Genomic DNA, 27,304 nt, shown 5'->3' on the forward strand with positions numbered 1-27,304 from the left:
TGACTTTTATTATAGTTGTCCTTTGTATGCGACAATGGTCTTTTGCGTGTCTGGAATCAAGTTAGTAAACATTTTCGAATTACAACTCAACTTTTATTTATAAATTATTTTATTGAATCTATTTGCATTCTATAAATGAAATGATTATTTAAAAGTATATTAATACAAAGTCGTAATTTTCACTTTAATCACTTTAGTTCCGTCTCAAGTCTACAACTGTGACATTTAAAAAAAAATAAACGTCAAAAATTTTCATCGAAAAAACGTGTTTTTCTACAAATTTTATCTAATTAAAATCAATAATTATTGCTCAATCATTATATTCATTATTAATTAATAAGAACTACATGTGCATGGATTGCCTGTTGGATTGATGTTTGTTTAAGAAGAAATTTCTCTAAAGTAAGACTCGAGAAAGGTTATTGCAGCTTGCAGCAACATCATGTTTTATCAAGTATTGAACCACACAAAGGATTAAATCTTCATTACAATATCATTCATAACTCTATTTAAATCAATGGAAACTAAATATGGATCGTTTCATGGAGTAACAACATACTTTGGAGTTTGGACCCAAAATACAATACACGTAGGTACATTGCAGGACACAGTGAATGATACGTGTTTTATACAGTGAATCTAAGTACTTATTTGTTTTAGGTTAATATCGAACTTCGAACTTATAAGGTGTTAAGCTGCAATTACAATAAAAGTGCTTGCTATGGAATCACCGGTGCTGAAAGTAAGAAAGAAAAAATATTTATTTGGTACAAAATGATACATAACCTTTACTTCCTATTCAAATAACTTTAGAAGAAACCTATTTAAGCAATAAAACCAGACCAAGAACGCTTGATTCAAACGATGAACTCATTTCATTTGCAGGTTATGCTGTGACATAAATGCATTAAATTAGGAAGATTTGTATTGGATGAATTACCCAGATAACAATTAAAACAACTTCTGTTGATAAGAACATTTGGTAAGTACCTTTAAAATTTAAAACACCCTCAAAATGATTCTAACTTTATTGATATCAAATAGAAAGACCTAAAAGTTAATTATTTAATTACAGATTGGTGGAATCCAGATTCTGTACATGTAATTGATTGAAAAGTGCACATTTGACAAGGTAAATTAATTTTATTTAACAAAGTAGTGCAAATCTAGAAACAAAACAGACAGTAGGTAGGTATGGTAGATAAGACAGATCACTTGTTTATCGGCTGTACTCTATAATATTAGTGTAGAATGTAGGAGATTACAGTCTTACGGTGACATGTGCATCTTTTTGCTCTAAATTTACAAATATTTCATATATTTTACAGGTGGTGAGAAACGTGTAGGTCTGGCCTGCTTACAGTGGCTATTGGATTCGACAGAACTAAAGTGAGAGTGAACGTGTGAATTTATGGAGAACATTAAACTATTTTACTATAAGTCATAACGCAACTTATTTTGTATGAGTTACATACAAATGTCAAGCCGTGAGTACCTACATTATGTAAAAACTAAAACAATGTACTGTAATCATAATAGTAACTGTAATCTTTTAAAATAAAATAGTTTTAATGCTTATTGATTTTCGTAAACAAAATATTTCATGTTATATTTCATCAATAAAGTTTCATTTGATACTTCAATAGTTTTATTTTTAACCGCAATACATGAAAAGGAACGGATCATAAAAAAGTATGACAGGTATATTTAATCTGTGGGCGTCAGACGCCATATTGTATTCAGCGCCACCTACTGGACAATCTAGCTCGGTACCAGTTTGTTTATCGTTCAACCAATACTAGGGCCGTTTCCTATCTGTCTTTAGACATACTCTCTAATCTGTGAAAAAGACAGTGACGTTTTGTTTTTTAAAAGTTTTACAGGCATGACACGACATAATCATAAGGCCAGCGGATTTTTTGAAGAGTAAAAACTAAAAAAAATTGACAGCCTTGCCTTGGTATCACGTACAAAAAAAGTAAATTGTCAGCCAAGCCAGCCGATCAGCTGTCAGTCGTCTTTGACAGCTGTTTGGTCGAAGTCGTAATTCCGCGCAGTGTTTTTCTAATTTTATTCAAAGAAAATTCGACATAACATTATTTCGTAACCCGTTTACAAGTTGAACAGTGATTTGTTTTCATATTAGTGCCGTGTGTGCTTCGGAAATAAAATTGGCTGTGATTTTTAAAACTATCGAAATCGCGGTGGCCGAAAAACTTCTTTAGAAGTGAGTATTCGTGTTAGAAAATAAATAAACAAGGACTTCCTATTAATAGACTGCGTAGAATCTATGTGATCTATAATCGGTGTATGGAAACCTAGTTCAAGGTCGATCTTCAGACTTTGAACCAAGTTTTGCACTTTGGTATGGGAGCAGTCATTTGTAAAATTAAACAAGTTCCAATCAAAAACTCTTTAATTTTCAATTTGTATAGGTTAAATCAACACATATAACTGTAGAGAGGTTATATAAATTATATTTGCTCAGTAGGTAATCCCTCATTTCAGTTTTGTCACTCCTTATCATTCAATTATCATCATTACACAGTTCTATTGCCCGAAAGATTAAGTTTGTATGAACATGGAATGGTGCCAGAAACGTGTTGGTGGAGAATTATTGAATTATATAATTTTTTTGGCCTATAACGTCAGCAAAAAATGAATGTAATAAATGTAGGAACTGCTAGAAACTAAAGGAGTACCTACCTATTTCACTGTTATCTTTTAAAGTTACTATATTTCAATGATTTAATAATAAAATAAGTAAGTAAATTAATAATTTAAAAGTTTGAATAAATACAAAAAGTTAAAACTAATGAAATTATATCTCAACAAAAAATGTATTACTATTTTTTCGTAATTAAATAGCCTAAAGTTTAATTACCTACTATAAATTATTTGGCGCATTGTCATCATAATATTATTTCTGACTGGGCCATCCATAGCTACATTACATTTTCTAGGAAATGGTATGAACACAAAATTTTAACTGCCCAAAAAAGCTTATTATCATTAATTATGATGATGTTACAACTTTAAGAAAGACGTGAAGTGTACCTATTTGAAGTTAATTTATTTTCATGACTTCCTGAAAATACAATTTCGAATTGACATTTAAATATATCATTGTTATGTTAATATTCTAAAACTGTATGCTAAGCAGGGTTTTCAAATACAATATTATTAACTCAACTTACAAAAACAAAATATTTAACTATGTTAATTTATGAAAAATTACGGTTCTATTTCAATTAATAATCATTTATTTATGCAAAAGTTTTAAAACTTCATACAATTTCTATGAAAAGAAAACATACATCTAATGAAATAAATGTTGGTTTCAGAAGCAAATGCTTTTATTTCAGTAGTGATTTATTATTATGTTGAAGCTCTAATGCTCGTTTTCACCATCAATCCCTACTTTTTGTGACCCCTATGAAAACAAAATTCCTTTGTGTTACCATAGGGGTTACTTAAAAATTAGGGATTGATGGTGAAAAGGGCATAAGTGTGTTGTGTTTACTCCACACTGCAACAACATCATACAGAAGGTTACCTTGCTACTGATTCTCGACATACATACATAATAATTAAGTGTGAGGTCAGCAATTTACTTAATAATACAATTTATGCAATACATCTTTTGACTTTGAGTGGTCAAATGAAACAGTTGCTTAAGTCAGGGAGTTAAGTTTTAAGTTTTAAATTCATTAAAGTCTTAAGTATAGTCTAGCTAGTGTTACCAGATTTATTGGTGACTTCTTCAAAGTTGTATAAAACCAGTGTTTTAAACATTATTATTTTCATTGTTAAATTGAGTGTAATTCGAAATGATGAGTTATTGGTGGGGACTGGTAGTCTGGGAGTAAGCATTTGGAGAGCCATGTTCGTTCGCGAGCCGAACGTTCTGCGTTCAGTGACATTCGCCGAATTACGGTCATCGTGATTGAATGTTCGTAAATAAATAGGTAGTAGCGATAGCGAATGCCACTACAGCCCTTCTGCATAAAGTTACATCTATGACAGTTTTACTTTCAAAATCGCTTCCTCTACCAAATTGTCTCCTCCAAAAAACACCGGAGCGAAACGATTTCGGACAAATGTCACGTTTGTAACTTTGTCTAGGGCAGGGTTTCCCAAACTATGGGTCGCGACCCAGTTGTGGGTCGCGAGCGAACATTGAGTGGGCCCTGCCTGTAGAACGACACACCGCCCTACCGATCCAACCGCTGGGCAACGGGCGAAATTTCTTATAGGTGGGTCCCGAGTTTGTGAACTTCTAGATGAGTCGTAGCCCAGACAACTTTGGGAACCACTGGTCTAGGGAGCTGTAAGCAGAAGACGAAGATGTGTATAATCGTACGAACGACAACTCACGGCGGTTTCAATAATGTTTGCGATAAAAACGGAAATCCTTAAATGCCGCGTATCTATCTTTGTAAACAAGTACCGAACGCCGGACCGCGGGCAAGGTCTAATAATTCTTATTACTGGATAGATAAGGCTTAAAGTGATAAGAAGTTTGTAGTAATGCTATTGTCAAATACAACAATAATACTAACCAAATAATAGTCCATCTTTGTCACTGTTCTTAACAATAGTAATAGTGTTTGTCGGCCGTTTGGTGTAGTGGTTCGGAACGGACTACTATTCCGAGAGGTCCCGGGTTCGATACCCGGCCGGGCAGAAATTGAAATGATGAATTTTAAGTTCTGTGATGGGGCTGGGTGTTACTATGTTTAATATGTACGTATTTACAAAAAAAAAGTATTTAAGTATGTTTATATCCGTTGTCTAGTACCCATAGTACAAGCTTTGCTTAGTTTGGGATTAGAAGCGTAGTGTAAAATGTCCAGGGATATTTATTCATTAGTGTTGAGTTTGACGGGAGTTATGGGACTATTCCCGTCCCACCTCTCGTTCCCATAGCTGCAACTCCTTTATCGTCAAGATCGAGCTTGAAAAGTTCCAAATCTGGGGGCACGGCAGTGCCCCCACCAAGTCGAGCAAAAAAGCGGCACGGCCGTACCATCCTTTTCTCGAAGCAATTCAGGCCATTTTCGACTGCCTGTAACTTCGTTGTGGATAAAACTAGAAGGCTGAATTTTCATTAGCTATGCAGGCATTGTAAAGACATTTGATATTTAAAATTTCATTCAATTTGAACCAGTAGTTTAGGAATTATAACGGGTCAAAGTTACTTAATTTTGTCACTCACTGACTCACTGACTCACTGACTCACCGATCATCAAAATTCTAAGGCACTTCTAGCAGACCTAGAAGCTTCAAATTTGGAATATAAGTAGTGTTTGGTGTATGAATCAAGGAAGAACTAAAATATTTGGGGGCACGGTAGTGCAACCGCCAAGTCGAGTAAAATTTTTCAATTTCGGTCCAGTTTTCTAGATACATAGCTGCTGTCTATAAAATACAAAAAGAAATGAGATTTGGGGGCACGGTAGTGCAACCGCCAAGTCGAGTAAAATTTTTCAATTTCGGTCCAGTTTTCTAGATACATAACCGCTGTCTACAAAATACAAAAAGAAATGAGATCCCATCAAAAACAATACTTGTCAAAAAAACCAAATCTCGCAACTCAATTGTTCTACGGTAAAAAGTTGTGAGATCCATGTAATACCAAGTCCAGGCCAGGAAATCTTCAACGTTTTACATAAATATATTGACTTGGCCATCGCACTAAATAATTTAATTTACACGTGTTTTCATGCGATGGCCAATATATTTATGTAAAACGTTAAAGATTTCCTGGCCTGGACTTGGTATTACATGGATCTCACAACTTTTTACCGTAGAACAACTGAGTTGCGAGATTTGGTTTTTTTGACAAGTATTGTTTTAGATGGGATCATTAAGACACCCTGCGGATTACAGATTTTTAGTCGCCGGCCGATAGTTAGGTCGTCCCAATTTATATGAGTAACCGGCCGATACCAAATCAGTGTAATGTGTGTGTAGATGAATACTAGGCCTCGCTGATTCAGAAGTATTTACATCCGTAACACGAATGTAAACTAAAATCTTGTATGTTGTAAAAAAAAATCATAGCTCGAAAACTATCAAAAGTCACGGGGATTTGAGTAACCCCAGTTACTTCTACCCTCTACTTTTGGGCTTCGGCTTGACATTACGTTTTGGGACACTCTGTATATGGGTATCTTTGTTCTCTATGCTTTTAAACTAAAATAAAGCCCGGTCCGTGAGCACGTAGAATTTTGTCCAATGACCCGTAGCTACCCATCCTTATCGCTCGCGCTTTATTATATTGCTGTCGCGATTGTGCGACGGGCGCCCGCAGTGAGTGTGCGAGCGCGATAGCAACATAATTACGCGCGAGCGATAAGGATGGGTAGCTTGGGGTCATTGGACAAAATTCTACGTGCTCACGGACCAGACTATAGTAAGACACGGGTCTTGACGCGACGTTTATTAATGAGTTACATTATGTACTCACGACTTGACGTTTCGGCTGCGATGCTGCCGTGGTCACAAGCCGTGTCTTACTATTTTAGTTGGAATGAAACGCGAAAGTTTAAAATCTCTATGTTCTTCTCTTCTCTAATGTGTGTTCTGTACAGGCGGCGCGGCATGTGAGCGATGGCGGTGGGCGAGGCGCGCGTGCCGCTACTACACGGCGACCCGGCGCCGGCGCACCATGGTCAGTACCAGGAATAACCATCACTTCCATCCCCATCACTTAGATCAGTCTTTCCCAAAGTGGGTGATAACGCCCCCTTGTGAGCGCTGCAGGCTTAAAGGGGGGCGGTAAGAGACCCAGAAAAAAAAATCGGGACGTTGTGTAGAGGCTTGGGAGGCGTCATTTACTAGGAGGATTCGTAGACACCGACTGAGCACTCGACACTCGACTACAAATGGGGGCGCTAAAAAGAATTTATTCTCAAAGTGGGCAGTAGACAAAATAAGTTTGGGAACCGCTGACTTAGATGGTTGGCACTTGGCAGTCCACAACAGTACGTTTCTCTAGAAACTTCCTGCCCCGTACAACCAAACTGTGGAATGGACTGTCGTCTGCGGTGTTTCCGGACGGATACGACCTGCAAGCTTTCAAGAGGAGAGCGTATCTTCACCTTAAAGGCCGGCAACGCACCTGTAACGCCCCTGTTTCTGCGGGTGTCTATGTGCGACGGTAATCACTTACCATCAGGTGATCCGTCCGCTCGTTTGCCTCTTGTCACATAAAAAAAACCCACCTCTTTTAGCGACGCCGCGCACTAGGCAGCCAATCCAGTATATGAACACTCTTGGCTGCCTAGAGCACGAGAGACCATATCCACCACTTCAACTCCTGTTTAGTTAGAATAGTTTGGCCTCCAAAGAAACTAACTGTCTTAGAGCAGTTGGAACCCCCAAAAAATTCGGTCTCGGTCATCACAGCTCTAGTGCAGTGTTTTTCAACCTTTTTCACGATGCGACCCCCCTAGCATGAAAAAATTTTTTGCGACCCTCCGACCGTTCGCTTTTTTTTAATGCCTTTTACGAAGATGTTGTAGGGACCGAATTCTTCAATCTATACGGATATAATATAGATTACGGATAAATCTAGCTTTAAAACTTTACTTTTTTTTTACTTAGGTAATTTTTACGACATCTCGCGACCTGTAGAGGCTTCGCGACCCCCCAGGGGGTCGCGACCCACAGGTTGAAAAACACTGCTCTAGTGGAAACGGCTTATAAAATGAAAAACTTAAATTAGCGCACTTTGCCGATTTTATTTGTAAATATCACTTACAGATACACGTCATTAGTGCATCCGCCTGCCTGACGTAATATTACAGCTTTACAGCGCTTGTAGTAAACAAACATTACGTGACATTACAATTTACACATCCACCATCATATCATTGACCTTTATGAGTATAGTAAATATTAGTGATGCAACGAATATTACTTTTACGAATACGAATACGAATATTAAATCTACTATTCGGCGAATTCGAATACGAATATCTCTACATAGTCATGAAACACTCATTTTTATCATGGTTAATAATAATAATTTTTTTTTATAATTTACATTATAAAAAATGATAATAATAATAATCTTCGAGGATTAATAAAACTCATAAAAATAATAATAAAACGTTTATTTCAGACATTACATCCATAGGTGTTAGTAACATGATAATCTTAATCTAGTGTTAATAATAAGCTAATGTTTTAGTAATTAAAATTTACAAATGGCAAACTAATCACAAAAAAAAAATACTTGTAAGTACAATCGACCTGCTATTGACTGTCAAATTCCGGAAGAGACTTGCTTACTACTTTGTTACATACTGACCGGGGGTTTCCCGTCATGTCGTTGTGGCTAGTGTTCGAAGACACACACGTGTGTGACAAAATTTATAAAAGTAGGTATTCGTATTTATTATTTCACCGAATACGAATATTCATATTCGCATTCGTTGCATCACTAGTAAATATGTATTCGCTTGTTTGTATCACATTTCTTATTTGTCGAGGGTGTGGCTGAACGTCACATGTCGTTTTGGAAAACGAAATATAATATTTCCAATTAAGTGACTAAAGGACTTGAAAATACGTAATAATTACTCCAAAATCCGAATAAGAGCATCGAAAAGTACGTGAAAGTAATCAACATCAGTATTAATAAAGTATCGGGAAGTTTTGAACACGATTGAGTTGATAAAATGCAGATATATGAAGTGTATAAGACGAGGGATATCCCCTGGGATTCTGTGAACAAGGAGGCTCACAATAGAAAAGGTAAGATACTACCATTATCAACCCTAACTTCGAACTCCTCCTATGTTCTTCTGATTAATTTCGTTGAGAACCCAATGACAGTTAACTTTCCCCCGGGGCAAACTTGACCCTCACTGGTTGTGTTATTGGCGGTCGAGCTGTAGATCCTGGCTACACAGGAGTTGCAGCGGTGGGAAAGAGAGGTGGGAATAGTCCCGTTTTAGTTTTGCCACTTAATTCATTTTTTCATGAAATGAAACGACGAGCACCTTGAAATGAAAACAATTAAGGAGTCTGGCAACTAAGTATTAAAGAGCGGTTAATCCATCATCCTAACGAACTTGCTCGCCAACTTACCATGGACCAGTATGTGAGACGACTGAAACGTCATCATATCCTGGAGCTAGAGACCGCCAGTAGATCTGGGCAGGGCAGCAGATGAGTTGACGCTTCCAATGGGAAGCCACTCCGCATGACAGCATCACAGAACAGATTTGCTCATAGTCTTGGGACTTATTGCAAATGAACACAGCAAACAAAAAAAAAATCATTTTTTCTCAGCAAGTCCGGATCCGGCAAGGCAGGAATGCTTGTCACTATCATTAATCACTTAATCCTTCAAGGCCGGCGAATCTAGACACATTAGATAATCAATTGTTATGACATTAATTAATGCCGTCTGGGACTCAAGCGGTTAACATCTAAGTGAGCGAAACCGCGACGCCATAGTCAGGTGATTGCCCGACCTTATAATATTTGGCAGCGGACTCTGAAATGTTAGAATTTTGACAGATCTATTAATTGTTTATCTATTTTTAATCGACGCGTATGTATCGAGTTAGCGACTATTCCATGACGTTGCACTGCTTATACAACGATCTGTTCGATCGATTTTAGACCAGGCTGACTGAGACCTCTTCTGGGGGTATTTTATTTGCGTTAGAACTTCGGGACACATATCGGCTGTTTAGAATTGAATCTCTATCAAACAAGTACAATCTTAGTAGTTTTTACCTAAGTCTCGACATAATGTCAAATCGTTCCAACCCCTTACCAGACAAGTATTTCAGGGTAGCTGCCATAGCCGCGATAGCCCAAAGTACATAACAGCTGACAAACTTTCAGCTTTTATAAAATAACGAAGTTCTCTGGTTCACGGGCTCGTAGTCCATTAGCTGGAGGGGTTAACGAAAATAGTAATTGCGTGCGTAAAAGGATAAACTCAGCTCGTGCCTGTTAGTTATCGTCTCGAATATCATTTGCCACATGTAATTCGCAGGTTTTTCTTTACGTATCACCCGGCAACTACAATAACAACCGATCAAGTCTTCCAGATATGTCTCTGATAAGTTATCAGCATCAAACCAATTGTGCTATCTGTTACGAAATTGTTATCATTAGCCTTTGTACTTGAAGATAAGACCAGTAGTTAGAGTGGAACTTGATCCTGGGTTCGATTCCAATTCCCAGGTAGGGCGTCATCATTTTAGCCTGTGACAGTCCTATGAGCCTCCTTGAAGCGCCATAAGGCACGATTTCCACCAAGGCGGAGCGAAAGCGCGTAAGATAAAAGCGTAGGTATCAATTTGATCGGTTGCGTCAATTGACGTTGCGTCTTTATGACTTGAAAATGTCGAATCTCAATTGATTTTGAATCTTAATACTGAATTTTTAAATATCAAAATCCATTGGACAACATTTTTCTTGTCGTAGGTTCTTTGCGAATATAATATTAGACCTTAGTTATCATTGAGTTTATCATTCATCATTGTTATCAGTTTTAAGCACGTTGTTTACCTACTTATTTTAATACGATGACACCCACGTTTTTTTTACGATGACACTTAATAGGCTTACGACACACTTATGCGCAGAATCGCTAAAATCAAGTGGGAGTGGGCGGGGCACATAGCTCGTAGAACTGATGGCCGCCGGGGCAGGAAAGTTCTTGAGTGGCGACCACGAGCCGGAGGACGCAGCGTGGGCAGGCCTCCCACTAGGTGGACCGACGATCTGGTGAGGGTCGCGGGAGGTGCCTGGATGCAAGCGGCGCAGGACCGATCTTTGTGGAAATCCTTTAGGGAGGTCTTTCTCCAGCAGTGGACGTCTTTCGGCTGAAACGAACGAACGAACGAACACTTATGCGGGCCAGCAGTGTCACTTCGTCTAGTACAATACGGTCGATGTTGTGTTGTGTGTCACTTAACATCAGGTGTGAGTGCGGCCAAATACCTGCCTTGTTCTGCATAAAAAACAGGATTAGCTAACAGAAGTGTCAACGGGCAGGGCACTTAGCACGTAGAACTGACGAGCGATGGAGCAGCAAGGTTCTGACATGGAGGCCACGTACCGGCAAGCGCAGAGACGTCCATTCACAAGACGAAAACGTTGAGGAAAGCCTATATTCAGCAGTTGAAGACCTGTGGCTGAAATGATGATGATGCAATATTTTTTTTTCAAGCTTCTATTAAATTGAAAGAAAGAAAGAAGAAATAAAGAAAGAAAAATGTTTATTCAGTATCATCGACAATACACTTACAATACTTAACATTATTTAATGAGAAGGTAATTACAATGATACTGAAAAGGTAAAATTGAATGTATTTCCGTTACCGGTTGCAGATAAAGTAACGGACCACCGCAGCTTGAGCGCGGGCGCGACGGTGGTGACGTCACTGGTGGCGGGCGCGTCTGCCGGAGCGCTCGCCAAGACCACCATCGCGCCGCTCGACCGCACCAAGATCAACTTCCAGACCTCGTGAGTACAATATATTACTACTTTAATCTAGATAACTACACTAAAGTCCGGTCGCCGAGCTGATATAATTTCGTCCAATGACCCCAAGCTACCCATCCTTATCGCTCGCGGGTAATTATATTGCTGTCGCGACTGTGCAACGGGCGGCCGCAGTGAGAGTGCGAGAGATCGAGCGCTGTTTCTCGTCTGCTACGGCAAATTGACGTGCTACGAAGCGCGCGCGTGCTACGGTATAAAATTTGTGCTACAAAATGAGCGTGTGCCATGGCAAATTGATGTGCTACAAACCGAGCGTCTGCTACGGCAGTTTTATGCTCTACGTCTTTTGTCTGCTACGGTGGTTTGAAGTGCTACGAAACGAAGCGAGCGTGCGCTCCGTTTGTTCAGAGAAGGTAACGGACTTCCAGATCTCGTGACTACAATGTATTGATACTTTAATCTAGATAACTACGCTAGAAGGGGCAGTGGGCGGGGCACATAGATCGCTGATGGCCGATGGGGCAGAAAAGTTCTCGAGTGGTTTACCACAGGCTGGAAGACGTAGTGTGTGGGCAGGCTCCCACTAGGTGGACCGGCGATTTGGTGAAGGTCGCGGGAGTTGCCTGGATGCGGGCGATGCAGGACCGGTCGTTGCGGAAATCCTTGGGGGAGGCCTTTGTTCAGCAGTGGACGTCATTTGGCTGAAATGAACGAACTACTCTAGTCTGTAGATTGTGCGCTACGTCTCTCGTCTGCTACGGCAGCGCAGAAGCGTGTGCTACGGCATAATAGCTACAAAATGATTGATGTACTACAAAACCAGTGTGAGCTACGGCAGGAGATGTCATTATGTGTCGAGCGAGCGTATGCTACGGCAGATGAGGTGCTACGACATGCTACGAAAGCAGCGTGTGCTACAGCAGCGCAGAAGCATGTGCTACGGCATAATAGCTACAAAATGATTGATGTACTACAAAACCAGTGTGAGCTACGGCAGGAGATGTCATTATGTGTCGAGCGTATGCTACGGCAGATGAGGTGCTACGATATGCTATGAAAGCAGCGTGTGCTACGGCAGCGCAGAAGATGTGCTACAAAACGAGCGTGTGCTACGGCATAATAGCTACAAAATGATTTATGTACTACAAAACCAGTGTGACTGTGAGCTACGGCAGGAGATGTCATTATGTGTAAAACGAGCGTATGCTACGGCAGATTGATGGGCTACGAAACCAGCGTGTGCTACGGCAGTTTTATTCAAATTCAATAATTTATTTACTAGAATACATATCACTCATGCTCGTTTTACAAAGCAGATCGTACAGCTATTAAATTATTCCCATGTATTCAGCCTGCAAGCTCTTATGTGCTCTACGTCTACTAAGGCAGTTTTAGTGCTACAAAATGAGCGTGCGCTACCTCTTTATCTGCTACGACGGTTTTAAGTGCTACGAAACAAGTTCTGCATCTACTAAATAAGTTTTGACGACGAAATCTTTGTCCGCAGCCAAACCCCGTACTCATGGCGAGCCGCTGTGAGCTTCCTACTGCACAGCGCTCGCACAGAAGGCATAATAGCGCTATGGCGCGGCAACAGCGCGACGATGGCGCGCATAGTGCCCTACGCCGCCATACAGTTCACAGCGCACGAGCAGTGGAAGCGAGTGCTTGGTGTGGACACTCCACAGGCAGCACAGTAAGTACACTTACTTATTCGTGGCCATCTTTTCTTCCATCTCCGTTGTCCTTTTTGCCTCCACCTCTATTTTTATGTTTTTCTCCATCTCTCTTTCTCTTTATTTGTCTCTATTTGTTCCGTTTACGTTTATTTCCGTGTCTTTTTCCATCACAACGCCACTTGAGCTCAGTATATCGCCAAACTTTGATGCAATGATCTTCCATTTATTTCTCCCACCATGTTTTCATCTTCCTCTCCCATACCATCTTATGTTTGTATAAGTTCATGTATCACTTCAGTTATATTAGATATTTATAGCTGTCCCGTGACAGGAGTACCATAAATTGTCAGCCAATTGAGTTTGTGACGATTCCCAAGGCCCCATTGCCATACTAAATCTATGGGGCAGTTGCATTGTGACAGCTCAAAAAGTGTGACAGTTGACGGTTGCCTACTACTTTACTATTGCATTAGATTTTGACAACGTTCCTTCTAGTATTACGTCACAGAGCACCCTCTAGAGCAATAGTTTTTTGTGAGGTTTTTAGTTTACCCGACTGCGCCAGAAGGAGGGTTATTAAAAAATGCTTGTATTCCCTGTACGCAGACAGCACCGTATCAAACACTTAATAGCTGGATCTTTAGCGGGCGTGACGTCACAGAGTCTTACGTACCGTCTTGACATAGCATTATAAGGGAAGTTCCCCCTATGTCAGGTTTTCTCAGGGACCCTGAAAACCCTCTCAACCTGAGGCATTAGTTCTTGGAACTTTAAAAAATATACAGGGTGTCCCAAAAAGTAGTGTTAAGCCGAAGCTCTGGGCTTCGGGTTGACACTACTTTTTGGGAAACTTCTTGGGTACTTCTTGGGTCACTTTTTGGGTAGAGCATCATTAGGGCTACCCAAATCACCGTGACTTTTGAATTTTGATAGTTTTCGAGTTATGATTTTTTTAAAACATACAGGATTTTAGTTTACATTCGTGTTATGGATGTAAATACTTTTGAATCAGCTAGGCCTAGTATTCATCTAATAATAATTAAAAAAATCAGGCATGTAACTTGACTATTCGCGCCACAGTGACCAAAAAAGTGCCTGAGCACAGAAATTTAAAACAATCATAACTCGATAACTATCAAAAATCGCGGAACATACATAGGGGTGATTTGGATAGCCCTAGTAAATTAGTGGTGCTCTACCTCTGGGCGAAGAAAATTGGCAAGACCTGGAGCGAGATCAAGCGCAAAGCTCAAGACCGAACGAGATGGAGAACTGTTGTGGACGCCCTCTGCCCCATCTAGGGGACATTAAGTCAAGTAATTCTACCTTTGGGCTTCGGTTTGACAATACTTTTTGGGACATCCTGTATATTGTCTTGTTTGTACACAGACACCACCGCATCAAGCACTTAATAGCTGGGTCGCTAGCGGGCGTGACGTCACAGAGCCTGACGTACCCGCTGGACATGGCGCGTGCTCGTATGGCCGTCACCAACGCCCAGGAGTACCGCTCGCTGGCGGCCGTGTTCCGGCGCGTGGCCGCCGAGGAAGGACCGAGGGCGCTGTACCGGTAAGTGAGATAGGAGATGAAGAAAGAAGGAGAAGAAGAAAAGCTTTAAGTGTGACTTTCGACGAGCCCAATGGTATGAGAGTCGAGGGTTGGTAGATCGAACTTCATTCGACCGGTGAGTCATTATTTCAGCCACGGGACGTCCACTGCTGAGCTTCCCTCAATGATGCGCGGACGAATGTTACAGGACGCGGACGAATGCTACAGGCGACTCATAGACTACAGCTCATGGCGCAAACAGTCAGGTTTTTAGTGCGAAAAGGCCTCCCCCAAAGATTTCTAGATTGGCCGCTTGGTAGCGACTTGCATTCAGTGTCTTTTTTCTACTTTTATGAGGTCATCTGTCCACCTTGAGATTGGACATCTAGTGCCTTCTTGCGCTCCTGAGGTTGTCTGTCCACCTTGAGGGCAAGTTGAGGGTGGACGTCCAGTAAGTACCTCCCTGCGCTCCTGAGATCATCGGTCCACCTTGAAGGTGGACGTCCAGTGCCTTCTTGCGCTCCTGAGGTCGTCTATCCACCTTGTGGATCACCCTTCACTTGCCAGTACCTGACCTCCACTCTAGAACCTAGCTACCCCAGTCAGATCTGTCCTGCCTATTGCCACTTCAGCTTGCTACTCCGTCCAGCTATGTAAGCGACTGGGTGAGTGCCGCAGCCTCGTCCCACCAAGCGCCTGGCAGCGCGCGTGACGTCACAGAGCCTGACGTGCCCGCTGGACATGGCGCGCGCGTGACGTCACCAACGCCCAGGAGTACCGCTCGCTGGCGGCCGTGTTCCGGCGCGTGGCCGCCGAGGAGGGCCCTCGGGCGCTGTACCGGTGAGTGAGATGAAGAAAGAAGAAGGACTGTTTAGGGTGGCTTTTAGAGAGCGACGAGCCCAATGGTGTCAAAAGTCTCGACTCTTCGACCCTCGGGTCGGTAGTTCGAATCCCGGCAAGGACTTGGACTTTGGGCCTTTTGAGGTGAGTGAAGCCTGACTTCCACCGAAGCGAAGCCGAAGAGGAGAGGAGATGGAGGAAGTGTTTTGAATAACCTCAGATTTCGTCACGTGACTGGATCTAGCAGTGTGGAGAAATGCCTTATTTTTATAGTGTGGAGCGGAGATGTGGAGTCGAGTAACTAAGAGGCTCTGTCCCAGTGAGTGACGAAGGAGAAGAACTTTTAGCGTGGATTTAGAATGCTATTCAAACTCACTTTTGAGCCTAACGGTGTCACGATGGATCCTGTAGGTCTAAGATGCGCGCCGTGGTAACTTTTATCGACGTCAAAATGTATGGAAAAAATCGATAAAATGGCGGGATAACCGCTTATAGCGGCGCACATTTTAGGCCTACAGGTTCTTCCACCACCTGACCAGTTCGGGTGTCAAGCACCGTATCAAGTGCCTAGTAGCGGGGTCGCTAGCGGGCGTAACGATAAAAAAAAAACCTCCCGTAATGATTTCTAGATTGACCGCGGTTGGCAGCAGTTGCAACTTGCCTTTAGTAAATTAGTCCTCCTGCAGTGGAGACTGTATGACCTGATGTCGATATTGATGTTTTATATTAATTGTATTGTGTTTGTTGCAGCGGCTACCCCGCCACTGTGCTCGGAGTGATTCCCTACGCGGGCGTGTCCTTCTACACTTATGACACGCTCAAGCACATGTATTTTGGTGAGTGTCTCTCTCTCTCTCACTTAAATAGATTGATGCAAACAAAATTCCCAATATGTGTAACCATAGGGGTCACTTAAAAATTAGGGATTGATGGTGAACGCGGGCATCAGTCACCTTTGTCAGCATCATTTTCATTGTCCCAAGAAAGTTTGTGCCACAAATACCTAGATATTTTGTTGATGTTTTTTTTTTGTCCACAACGAGGAAGCTCTTGGCCTGTATCTCACCTGATGGTAAGTGACGATCAGGCCGAAGGTGGAAGCGAGCTTCACCCGGAATCCTCAACCACGGAGGAACTGGCTATCTTACCTCTAACTGCCGGAACACAACAATGCTGTTAACATTGTTGTTATGGCGACAGACTTAGGTAAGATGGTGGTAGCTAGCCAGGCGGACTTAGAACAAGCCCTACCACCAAACCAACCAAACCGAACAGAAATATCTGCCCCCACTGGGAATCGAAAATGTATCTTTCTTTCTTTCTAATAAATGTAATAATCGTAATAACAATAACGTAGTAACATCTATCTGACATCATTATTTTTAAATATGCCGAAAAGAATTTTATTTAATTTACTTGATCTGACACTAATGATGTACCTACTTTATTTTGTTTGTTTTTTTTTTCTGTATTGTGGGTAGGCGATGCGACTAACGCGCTCAGGATTATGGGCCAATCTGATTTACCTACCTGATGCTATGAATAGCCACAACCACGTAAAACACTTTATTACATTACAATTTATTTATGTACACCCACACAGTTTTGTTTTTCAAATATTATCGTTTTATTTATAATATCTTATCTGGGGGCACGGCAGTGCCCCCACCAAGTCGAGCAAAAAAGCGGCACGGCCGTACCATCCTTTTCTCGAAGCAATTCAGGCCATTTTCGACCGCCTGTAACTTCGTTGTGGATAAAACTAGAAGGCTGAATTTTCATTAGCTATGCAGGCATTGTAAAGACACGGTATATTTAAAATTTCATTCAATTTGAACCAGCAGTTTAAGAATTATAACGGGTCAAAGTTACTTAATTTTGTCACTCACTGACTCACCGATCATCAAAACTCTAAGGCACTTCTAGCAGACCTAGAAGCTTCTGGAATATAAGTAGTGTTTGGTGTATGAATCAAGGAAAAACTTAAATATTTGGGGGCACGGTAGTGCAACCGCCAAGTCGAGTAAAATTTTTCAATTTCGGTCCAGTTTTCTAGATACATAACTGCTGTCTACAAAATACAAAAAGAAATGAGATCCCATCAAAAACAATACTTGTCAAAAAAACCAAGTCTCGCAACTCAGTTGTTCTACGGTAAAAAGTTGTGAGATCCATGTAATACCAAGTCCAGGCCAGGAAATCTTTAACGTTTTACATAAATATATTGACTTGGCCATCGCATGAAAACACGTGTAAATTAAATTATTTAGTGCGATGGCCAAGTCAATATATTTATGTAAAACGTTAAAGATTTCCTGGCCTGGACTTGGTATTACATGGATCTCACAACTTTTTACCGTAGAACAACTGAGTTGCGAGACTTGTTTTTTTTGACAAGTATTGTTTTTGATGGGATTACATCTTTTCTTTATAATAATATTATACTGTACTTACACATAAAATTTATACGCGCACTATTATTATTATTATTATTTATGTATGTATATTTTATGCAGTATAGGTTAGTGTCCGTGACTCCCACTCGGCATGGGGCACACTGAAAACCAGCGTCGTGGCCTCCCTCACCGGGGGTCATGGCATATGCTGAGTGGGGTCCCATTGCGATGGACATCGCTGTGCGACAGGGTGGCACTGCTCAGTTTTACTTTCACTTTCATTGTATGTTTTATGTCACCTATGTCTTATTTACTTTTTTTTCTATTATTTACATCTTTTGTCTTCTGTGATGTCCATGGCAATAAATGTTTCTTTCTTTCTTTCTAATAAATGTTTCTTTCTTTTGGCCACAGATCGCTTCGGCGGCACCCGCAATCCGTTCTCAAACATGATATTCGGCGGCGCCGCGGGCGCGGTCGCGCAAACAGCGTCCTACCCTCTCGACATCGTGCGGCGTCGTATGCAAACGGCGCGGCGCCGGCCCGATGGGTCATACAACTGTCGCACTATACCAGCTACGATCGCTTATGTGTACAGGTGAGGGATTGTGAACCGTAGGGTCATGGGGATAGAGTCTAGTTTGCTTTGACGGCGTCCTACTCTCTCGACATAGTGCGGCGCCGCATGCAGACGGCGCGGCGCCGGCCCGACGGCTCCTACAACTGCCGCACCATACCAGCTACCATCGCTTATGTGTACAGGTGAGGGATTGTGGACCGTAGAGACATGGGGATAGAGTCTAGTTTACAATACCCCGCTGCACTATACCCGCCACGATCGCTTAATGTAAACAAGTGTGGGATTGTGAACTGTGGGGTCATGGGGATAGAGTCTAGTTTGCTTTGACGGCGTCCTACCCTCTCGATATCGTGCGGCGCCGCATGCAAACGGCGCGGCGCCGGCCCGACGGGTCTTATAACTGTCGCACTATACCAGCTACCATCGCTTACGTATACAGGTGAGGGATTGTGAACCGTAGGGTCATGGGGATAGAGTCTAGTTTGCTTTGACGGCGTCATACCATCTCGATATCGTGCGGCGCCGCATGCAAACGGCGCGGCGCCGGCCCGACGGGTCATACAACTGTCGCACTATACCAGCTACCATCGCTTACGTATACAGGTGAGGGATTGTGAACCGTAGGGTCATGGGGATAGAGTCTAGTTTGCTTTGACGGCGTCATACCATCTCGATATCGTGCGGCGCCGTATGCAGACGGCTCCTATAACTGTCTCACTATACCAGCTACCATCGCTTATGTGTACAGGTAAGAACTGTGGACCGTAGAGGCATGGGGATAGAGTCTAGTTTGCTTTGACGGCGTCATACCATCTCGATATCGTGCGGCGCCGTATGCAGACGGCGCGGCGGCGGCCCGACGGGTCCTATAACTATCGCACTATACCAGCTACCATCGCTTACGTATACAGGTGAACTGTGGACCGTAGAGGCATGGGGATAGAGTCTAGTTCGCTTTGACGGCGTCGTACGCACTGGACAAAGTGCGACGGCTCCTATAACTACCGTACTATACCAACTACCATTGCGTATGTGTACAGGTGAGGGATTGTGAACTGTGAAGTCATAGAGTAAGAGTCTAGTTTGCTATGACGCTCGATATTGTGCGGCGCCGGCCCTTCGGCTCCAATAACTGTCGCACTATACCAGCTACCATCGCTTACGTGTACAGGTAAGAACTGTGGACCGTAGAGACATGGGGATAGAGTCTAGTTTGCTATGACGGCGTCATACGCGCTGGACTATGTCGCGACGGCTCCTACAACTGTCGCACTATACCAGCTACGATCGCTTATGTGTACAGGTAAGAACTGTGGACCTTAGAGACATGGGGATAGAGTCTAGTTTACAATACCCCGCTGCACTATACCCGCCACGATCGCTTAATGTGAACAAGTATGGGATTGTGAACTGTGGGGTCATGGGGATAGAATCTAGTTTGCTATGACGGCGTCGTACGCGCTGGACATAGTGCGACGGCTCCTACAACTGTCGCACTATACCCGCTACAATCGCTTACGTGTACAGGTGAGAACTGTGGACCTTAGAGACATGGGGATAGAGTCTAGTTTACTATAACGGCGTCGTACGCGCTGGACATAGTGCGACGGCTCCTATAACTGTTGCACCATACCAGCTACCATCGCTTATGTGTACAGGTAAGGGATTGTGGACCTTAAGGTCATAGGGATTAGAGTCTAGTCGCCATATCGCGCCGCAGCATACCTATTATGCTAACGCGTGGGATTTTGAATCTTAGAGACATGTGCTAAGAGTAGTTTGCTATAATCCCGCCGCACCATACTTGCCACTCACGCACAGTATAGAAAATATTTGAGAAAACATGAACTTTAGTGTGCTACGAGTCTAAAGCCTGGTCTGTGAGCACGTAGAATTTTGTCCAATGACCCCAAGCTACCCATCCTTATTGCTCGCGCGTAATTATGTTGCTGTCGCGCTCGCACACTCACTGCGGGCGCCCGTCGCACAGTCGCGACAGCAATATAATTACGCGCGAGCGATAAGGATGGGTAGCTTGGGGTCATTGGACAAAATTCTACGTGCTCACGGACCAGGCTTTAGTTTGCTACATCGGACTTGTGTGCTACGAAACGAATGCGCTACGAAAAAAGCGTGCGCTACGAAAAGAGCGTGCGTTGCGAGTCTTGTATGCTACGGCTGATTGATGTGCTACGACACCAGTGACTATGCTGGTCTATGCTACAGGCTACAGCCACAGTGTCTACTTTGCTACGGCGTATTCACGTGGTATATGACGTTAGTAGGTGTTAGTAGGCTCTAACGCGCTACAACAGTGTTTTTCAACCTTTTTCATGACACGACCCCCCTAGTATGAAAACTTTTTTGGTGACCCCCCGACCATTCGCTTTTTTTTCATGCATTTTATAATGTAGCAAAGATGTTTGTAGGGACCGAATGCTTCAATCCATACAACATTTGCATAATTAGATTTCGGATTAATCTGTCTTTATAAGTTTTTTTTTACTAAGGTAGTTTTTACGACCAGGGGGTCGCGACCCACAGGTTGAAAAACACTGTTCTACAAAACGTGTATGCGCTACGAGTATCAATTGGTGTACTGTGTGGTGTTCTTGATTCTTGATTCTTCTTGATTCTTAATGCTGCTAACGACGCAGTGGTTTTTATCATAGATCTTAAAATAATTTGGTATAGTCTAATCTCTTAATTTATCTTTTGTCTCCAGCTCGGAGGGTCTCCGCGGGTTCTTCAAAGGGCTGAGCATGAACTGGGTGAAGGGCCCCATCGCCGTGGGCATATCCTTCGCGACCTACGACTTCATCAAGTCCTCGCTTAGGGACATCGCGCTGGCGCTGGATAGGTAGAACTTATGGAGGGAAGAGTTTAACGGTGAGTAGATTGAACAGACACATGCGACCGAGATATTATGAGACCGAGACAAGAGACCGAGACAAGGGACCGAGACAAGAGACCGAGACAAGGGACCGAGACAAGGGACCGAGACAAGAGACCGAGACAAGAGACCGAGACAAGAGACCCAGACAAAATACAAAGACAAGAGACTGAGACAAGAGACCGAGACAAGAGACCGAGACAAGAGACCGAGACAAGAGACCGAGACAAGAGACTGAGACAAGAGACCGAGATAAGAGACCGAGACAAGGGTTTTAACGGTGAGTAGATTGAACAGAGACATGCGACCGAGATATTATGAGACCGAGACAAGAGAGCGAGACAAGAGACCGAGACAAGAGACCGAGACAAGAGACCGAGACAAGAGACCGAGACAAGAGACCGAGACAAGAGACGGAGACAAAAGGCTGAGACAAGAGACCGAGACCGTAAAGGTGGCGGTTCGCACCGCGACAGAGACAGGAGACCGAGACACGAGACCGAGACGGGAGACCGCGAGCGCTACTTCACTAAGGCAGAGACCTGTCTCTGTCTCGCTTACGACCAGTCGCTTATACATTGCCTAAAGGCAAGCAACGGTCGCGGTATCCCTTCACGGTCTCCCGTCTCGGTCTCCCGTTTCGGTCTCCTGTATCCATCGCGGTGGGAATATCATTCGCGACCTACGAATTCATCAAGTCCTCGCTTAGGGACATCGCGCTCGCGCTGGATAGGTAGAACTTATGGAGGGAAGAGTTTAACGGTGAGTAGGTTGACTAGCAAGCAGACAAGAGACCGAGACAAGAGACCGAGACATGAGACCGAGTCAAGAGAATGAGACAAGAGACCGAGACAAGAGACCGAGACAAGAGACTGAGCCGAGTGACCGCGACTGTTAAGGTGGCGGTTCGCAGCGAGACCGAGACGGGAGACTGCGAGCGTTACTTGACTTTAGACAACGTATAAGCGACAGTTCGCAAGCGAGACAGAGACAGACAGGTCTCTGCCTTAGTCAAGTAACGGTCGCGGTCTCCCGTCTCGGTCTCGTGTCTCGGTCTCCTGTCTCTGTCGCGGTGCGAACCGCCACCTTAACTTGACTAAGGCAGAGACCTGTCGCTGTCTCGCTTATACATTGCCTAAAATTAAGTTACGTTCTTGGTCTCCCGTCTCGGTCTCCAGTCTCCATCGCCGTGGGCATATCCTTCGCGACCTACGACTTCATCGAGTCCTCGCTCAGGGACATAGCGCTGGCGCTGAATAGGTAGAACGAGAGAATTTAGTTAAATGGTGAGTAGATTAAACAGAGACATGCGACCGAGACAAGAGACCGAGACAAGAGACCGAGACAAGAGACCGAGACAAGAGACCGAGACAAGAGACCGAAACCGTGACAGAAAATTGTCTCTGTCTGCCTCGCGAACTGACGTTTATACATTGCCTAAAGGCAAGCAACGGTCGCGGTCTCTGGTCTCAGTCTCCCGTCTCGGTCTCCTGTATCCATCGCCGTGGGCATATCCTTCGCGACCTACGACTTCATCAAGTCATCGCTTAGGGACATCGCGCTCGCGCTGGATAGGTAGAACTTATGGAGGGAAGAGTTTAACGGTGAGTAGGTTGAATAGAGACATGCAACCGAGATATTATGAGACCGAGACAAGAGACCGAGACAAGAGATCGAGACAAGAGACTGAGACAGGAGACCGCGACCTTTACTTGACTAAAGGTGGCGGTTCGCACCGCGATAGACACAGGAGACCGAGACAAGAGACTGAGACAGGAGACCGCGACCTTTACTTGACTAAAGGTGGCGGTTCGCACCGCGATAGACACAGGAGACCGAGACAAGAGACTGAGACAGGAGACCGCGACCTTTACTTGACTAAAGGTGGCGGTTCGCACCGCGATAGACACAGGAGACCGAGACAAGAGACCGAGACGGGAGACCGAGATAAGAGACCGAGACAAGAGACCGAGACAAGAGACCGAGACAAGAGACCGAGACAAGAGACCGAGACAAGAGACCGAGACAAGAGACCGAGACAGGAGATCGCGACCGTTACTTGACTAAGGCAGAGACCTGCCTCTGTCTCGCTTGCGAACTGTCGCTTATACATTGCCTAAAGTCAAGCAACGATCGCAATCTTCCTTCTCGGTCTCGGTCTCCCGTCTCGGTCTCCTGTATCCATCGCCGTGGGCATATCCTTCGCGACCTACGACTTCATCAAGTCCTCGCTTAGGGACATCGCGCTCGCGCTGGATAGGTAGAACTTATGGAGGGAAGAGTTTAACGGTGAGTAGGTTATAAGATTTTAAACTTTCGCGTTCTATTTCAATTAAAATAGTAAGACACGGGTCTTAACGCGACGTTTATTAATGAGGTACATTATGTACTCACGGCTTGACGTTTCGGCTGCGATGCTGCAGCCGTGGTCACAAGCAGTCAGTAGTGAGTAGATTGAACAGAGACGTGCGACTGAGACAAGAGACCGAAACAAAAGGCTGAGACAAGAGACCGAGACAAGAGACCGAGACAAGGGACTGAGACAAGAGACAGAGACAAAGGACCGAGACAAGGGACTGAGACAAGAGACCGAGACAAGAGACCGAGACAAGAGACCGAGACAAAAGACTGAGTCAAGAGACCGAGACCGTTACTTGACTAAGGCAGAAACCTGTCTCTGTCTCGCTTGCGAACTGTCGCTGATACATTGTCTAAAGTCAAGCAACGATCGCAATCTTCCTTCTCGGTCTCGCGTCTCGGTCTCGCGTCTCGGTCTCGCGTCTCGGTCTCCCGTCGCGGTCTCCTGTTCCCATCGCGGTGGGCATATCCTTCGCGACCTACGACTTCATCTTGATCAGGATCTATCAAGCGCTCGCGCTGGATAGGTAGAACTTATGGAGGGAAGAGTTTAACGGTGAGTAGATTGAACAGAGACATGCGACCGAGATATTATGAGACCGAGACAAGAGACCGAGACAAGAGACCGAGACAAGAGACCGAGACAAGAGACCAAGACAAGAGACCGAGACAAAGAGTCCGAGATAAGAGACTGATGCCCGTTTTCACCATCAATCCCTAATTTTTAAGTGACTCCTATTAAAACCAAATTAATTCCTGTTATGTGTTCCCATAGGGGTCACTCAAAAAATTAGGAATTTATGGTGAAAACGGGCATTACTTTCACATACCTATTGCCTCATTTTAAATACAGTTCATCACTTAGTACAAAAGCGTGCGGAGCAAATTACTTTATCAAATAGAACACATAAATTGTTAAAAAGCGTAATGACTTACATGACTTAGGTTTCTGTCTTGTCGGTTTTTAATTTTAAAATCCGTTATTGCTTTTTGTTTTGCTAACGATTTATGTTATTTATTCGAAGAGCTATAAAATTATGTGACAAAATAAAAAATTAGAATACTCCAGACAAAATTACTAAGATCAAAATTTGATTTAATTTTAAGCTTATATTGAGGACTAATTATGGATTTAATTTCATTCTTTCTTCTTTGCAGCTTACCACATTGATTGCCTATGGATCCGCGTCCTCCAGTGTGTTTCAAATCAGATTCTATCACAACTGCATAAGGTGCTAGTAAGCTTGTTGTGCCGTTGTCGCTATGGTTGTAAAATTGTAAATGATTAGTACTTTTTGAAGCTCATCAAAGAGAGTTTTGTGAGCGGTTATTTGAGCATCAATTTCAACTGATTTATTTGTGCAATGTAAAAAAATCATACACAATCACATACAACAACTTTTTGTATGGAATCATAATCGAAACAGTTAGCGTCAAATACATAGTTCGTGACACCCAAAGTAGCCAAAAAGTTCGCAACACGTCTTTGTTACAATTTGATGTTTGAATAAGGAATGAATGTTTAAAAACCGCCTCTGTGGTCTAGTGGTAAGACCACCTGCTTCAGACGCAGAGGTCCCGGGTTCGATTCCCAGTGGGGGCAGATTTTTCTGTTCGGTTTGGTTGGTGGTAGGGCTTGTTCTAAGTCCGCCTGGCTAGCTACCACCATCTTACCTAAGTCTGTCGCCATAACAACAATGTTAACGGCATTGTTGTGTTCCGGCAGTTAGAGGTAAGATAGCCAGTTCCTCCGTGGTTGAGGATTCCGGGTGACACACGGCCACACTTTTAACTATCCATTTCCGTTTTTGCTCTCGCTCTCATCAAATGGTGATTCTTTGCGATAGAACGAGACGACATGACAGGCAATGGATAGTTAACACTGTTGCCGATGGTACATGTAATCGATGAATTATATTTTTTTACTTTTCAATGTCGGTCTTGGTGCCATACAAAAAGTAGGGGTTTTTAAAATCTAAAATCATCCCTATTGAAAAATGAAATGTCTTAATTTGTAGTTGTTTTTTTTTTACGAACGAACTTGACTGAATCCAAGATTGACAATAAACGTATGTTTGTATTTACAAATAAAAAATCCGAATAGCTAATAAAAAGCAGCTTCTAGGTTTTTTATTCACAAGTTTAATAAATAATGCTCTGTCTTTTTCTGACAAATAATTATTTTGCTGTGATGAAAGAGACAAAACATTGTTAAATGACTGTTTAACGCGAATAAGAGGGTAGGTGTATAAAATAGTATTGATATTATTTAATTTAGACGATACAGGGTGTAGCGTGGTCGTTTAGTTACATTTTAATGCTTTTTTTTCTGTTTGAGTGAAAATAATGCGTTTCGAGGCCTCTAAGGGATTGTAACCGTATCAACTCGAGGCGGTCAGTATTCTTTGTATGAAATTCCATACTGCAACGCACACTTATCCGCACCGTAACGTAAACGGTTGACAACGCGCGTAAGGCGATGACAGCTCGCGAAAGGCGATACGGTGTTAATTCCTTTCCGAGTTGATAAGTCTGCTATGACCTTTAAATGTACTCGGCTACACCCTGTATCTAAATTTAGCGAAATAGTTAAAAGTTTTTACATGTTAAATGTTGTGTGCCTTATGCTAATGTTAATAAAACGCACTTTCGTCTGTCGTTTAATGCAGTACAGTCTATAGCACATGAAGATATACATTCGTACTTGTAAGTCTAGCACTTAACTGTGGCCTAATTCACGTATTTTGACAGTCAAGATCTCGCTGACGTTCAGTAAGTCGTCCCATTGAAAAACAGCTCTAAATCCGTATTCATAAGGGTCATTTCGATAGAACGATCACTCGATAGGATCGCATTCAGCTATTTGTTGTCGTTGAAGGCTACTGGCTGGTACTGGTCAGTTCTCGAGGTATTGAAGCGGCATGGGAGGGTGTTGTGACGTCATACGTCAGCGAGACTTCAAAATCTGGGCGCCGATTGCGCTAAAATTTTCAACTGCAACGCTACTGGACGACGAACGAACTTCAGCTGTATTGACAAATCCGTATCGCGGTGTCGCTTTGACAGCTAGTTCAAACGAAGCTAACATAAATGGAATGCTACTGAGTCTTTGTGTATAAGCTGATAGAACGCTACTTTATCTCAACCGCAAGTCAAACTTCACGAACATTTGCTGTTTTGGTGAAAAAATAAGGTGTTCGGACTTTTAATCGAAAGTGCATAAATCCGTTGTTTCGTCTTTGTTTGCGCGTGAACTTTACCGCTATCATTGCATATCAGCTGGAATGAAATTGGAGCGTGACTGGAGTATAGTCTAGAGATGAAAGCGAATGAATAGGGATGATGACTGGGTAATGAAATCGAATTTCTATTTACTCGTAGTCCGTCAGACAGATAATAAAAAAAATTTGGACACATATTTTTGAAAATTTTTTCATAATCGAATAATTACAGTATTATATTGAGTTGAAATGTCGCGTGACGTCACTTTTGAGTAAAAAATCTGCTCAAGCGTGACGGAACGCGCCA

The 27,304-nt window shown here is 42.9% G+C and overlaps 1 protein-coding gene and 1 long non-coding RNA gene across 3 annotated transcripts; both read left to right on the forward strand.

Moving 5' to 3' along the window:
• The first annotated feature begins 222 nt into the window (after positions 1–222).
• LOC135085507 (uncharacterized) lies at positions 223–1,637 on the forward strand. Of its 2 annotated transcripts, none has more exons than XR_010260137.1 (5): positions 223–589; positions 661–767; positions 886–982; positions 1,076–1,132; positions 1,329–1,637. It is a non-coding gene; the product is annotated as an uncharacterized LOC135085507 (long non-coding RNA). The 2 variants fall into 2 exon arrangements; XR_010260136.1 differs by having other exon boundaries at positions 224–589; positions 661–742.
• Positions 1,638–2,024: 387 nt separating this feature from the next.
• LOC135085505 (mitochondrial coenzyme A transporter SLC25A42) lies at positions 2,025–21,421 on the forward strand. The gene is made up of 8 exons (XM_063980300.1): positions 2,025–2,227; positions 6,597–6,676; positions 11,368–11,503; positions 12,990–13,178; positions 14,551–14,730; positions 16,300–16,385; positions 18,360–18,543; positions 21,251–21,421. The coding sequence occupies exons 2-8, from the start codon at positions 6,616–6,618 to the stop codon at positions 21,387–21,389; spliced, it is 975 nt and encodes a 324-aa protein (XP_063836370.1). The 5' UTR covers positions 2,025–2,227; positions 6,597–6,615; the 3' UTR covers positions 21,390–21,421.
• Positions 21,422–27,304: the final 5,883 nt, after the last annotated feature.

Source organism: Ostrinia nubilalis, chromosome 28 (assembly GCF_963855985.1).
Source record: "Ostrinia nubilalis chromosome 28, ilOstNubi1.1, whole genome shotgun sequence".
NCBI classification, from domain to species: Eukaryota; Metazoa; Arthropoda; class Insecta; order Lepidoptera; family Crambidae; genus Ostrinia; species Ostrinia nubilalis.

Coding starts and splice junctions, on each gene's coding strand:
- LOC135085505 (XM_063980300.1), top strand. CDS start 6,616: ATGGCGGTGGGCGAGGCGCGCGTGCCGCTACTACACGGCGACCCGGCG. Junction 6,677..11,367: donor CCCGGCGCCGGCGCACCATG/GTCAGTACCAGG, acceptor TACCGGTTGCAG/ATAAAGTAACGGACCACCGC. Junction 13,179..14,550: donor GACACTCCACAGGCAGCACA/GTAAGTACACTT, acceptor GTTTGTACACAG/ACACCACCGCATCAAGCACT.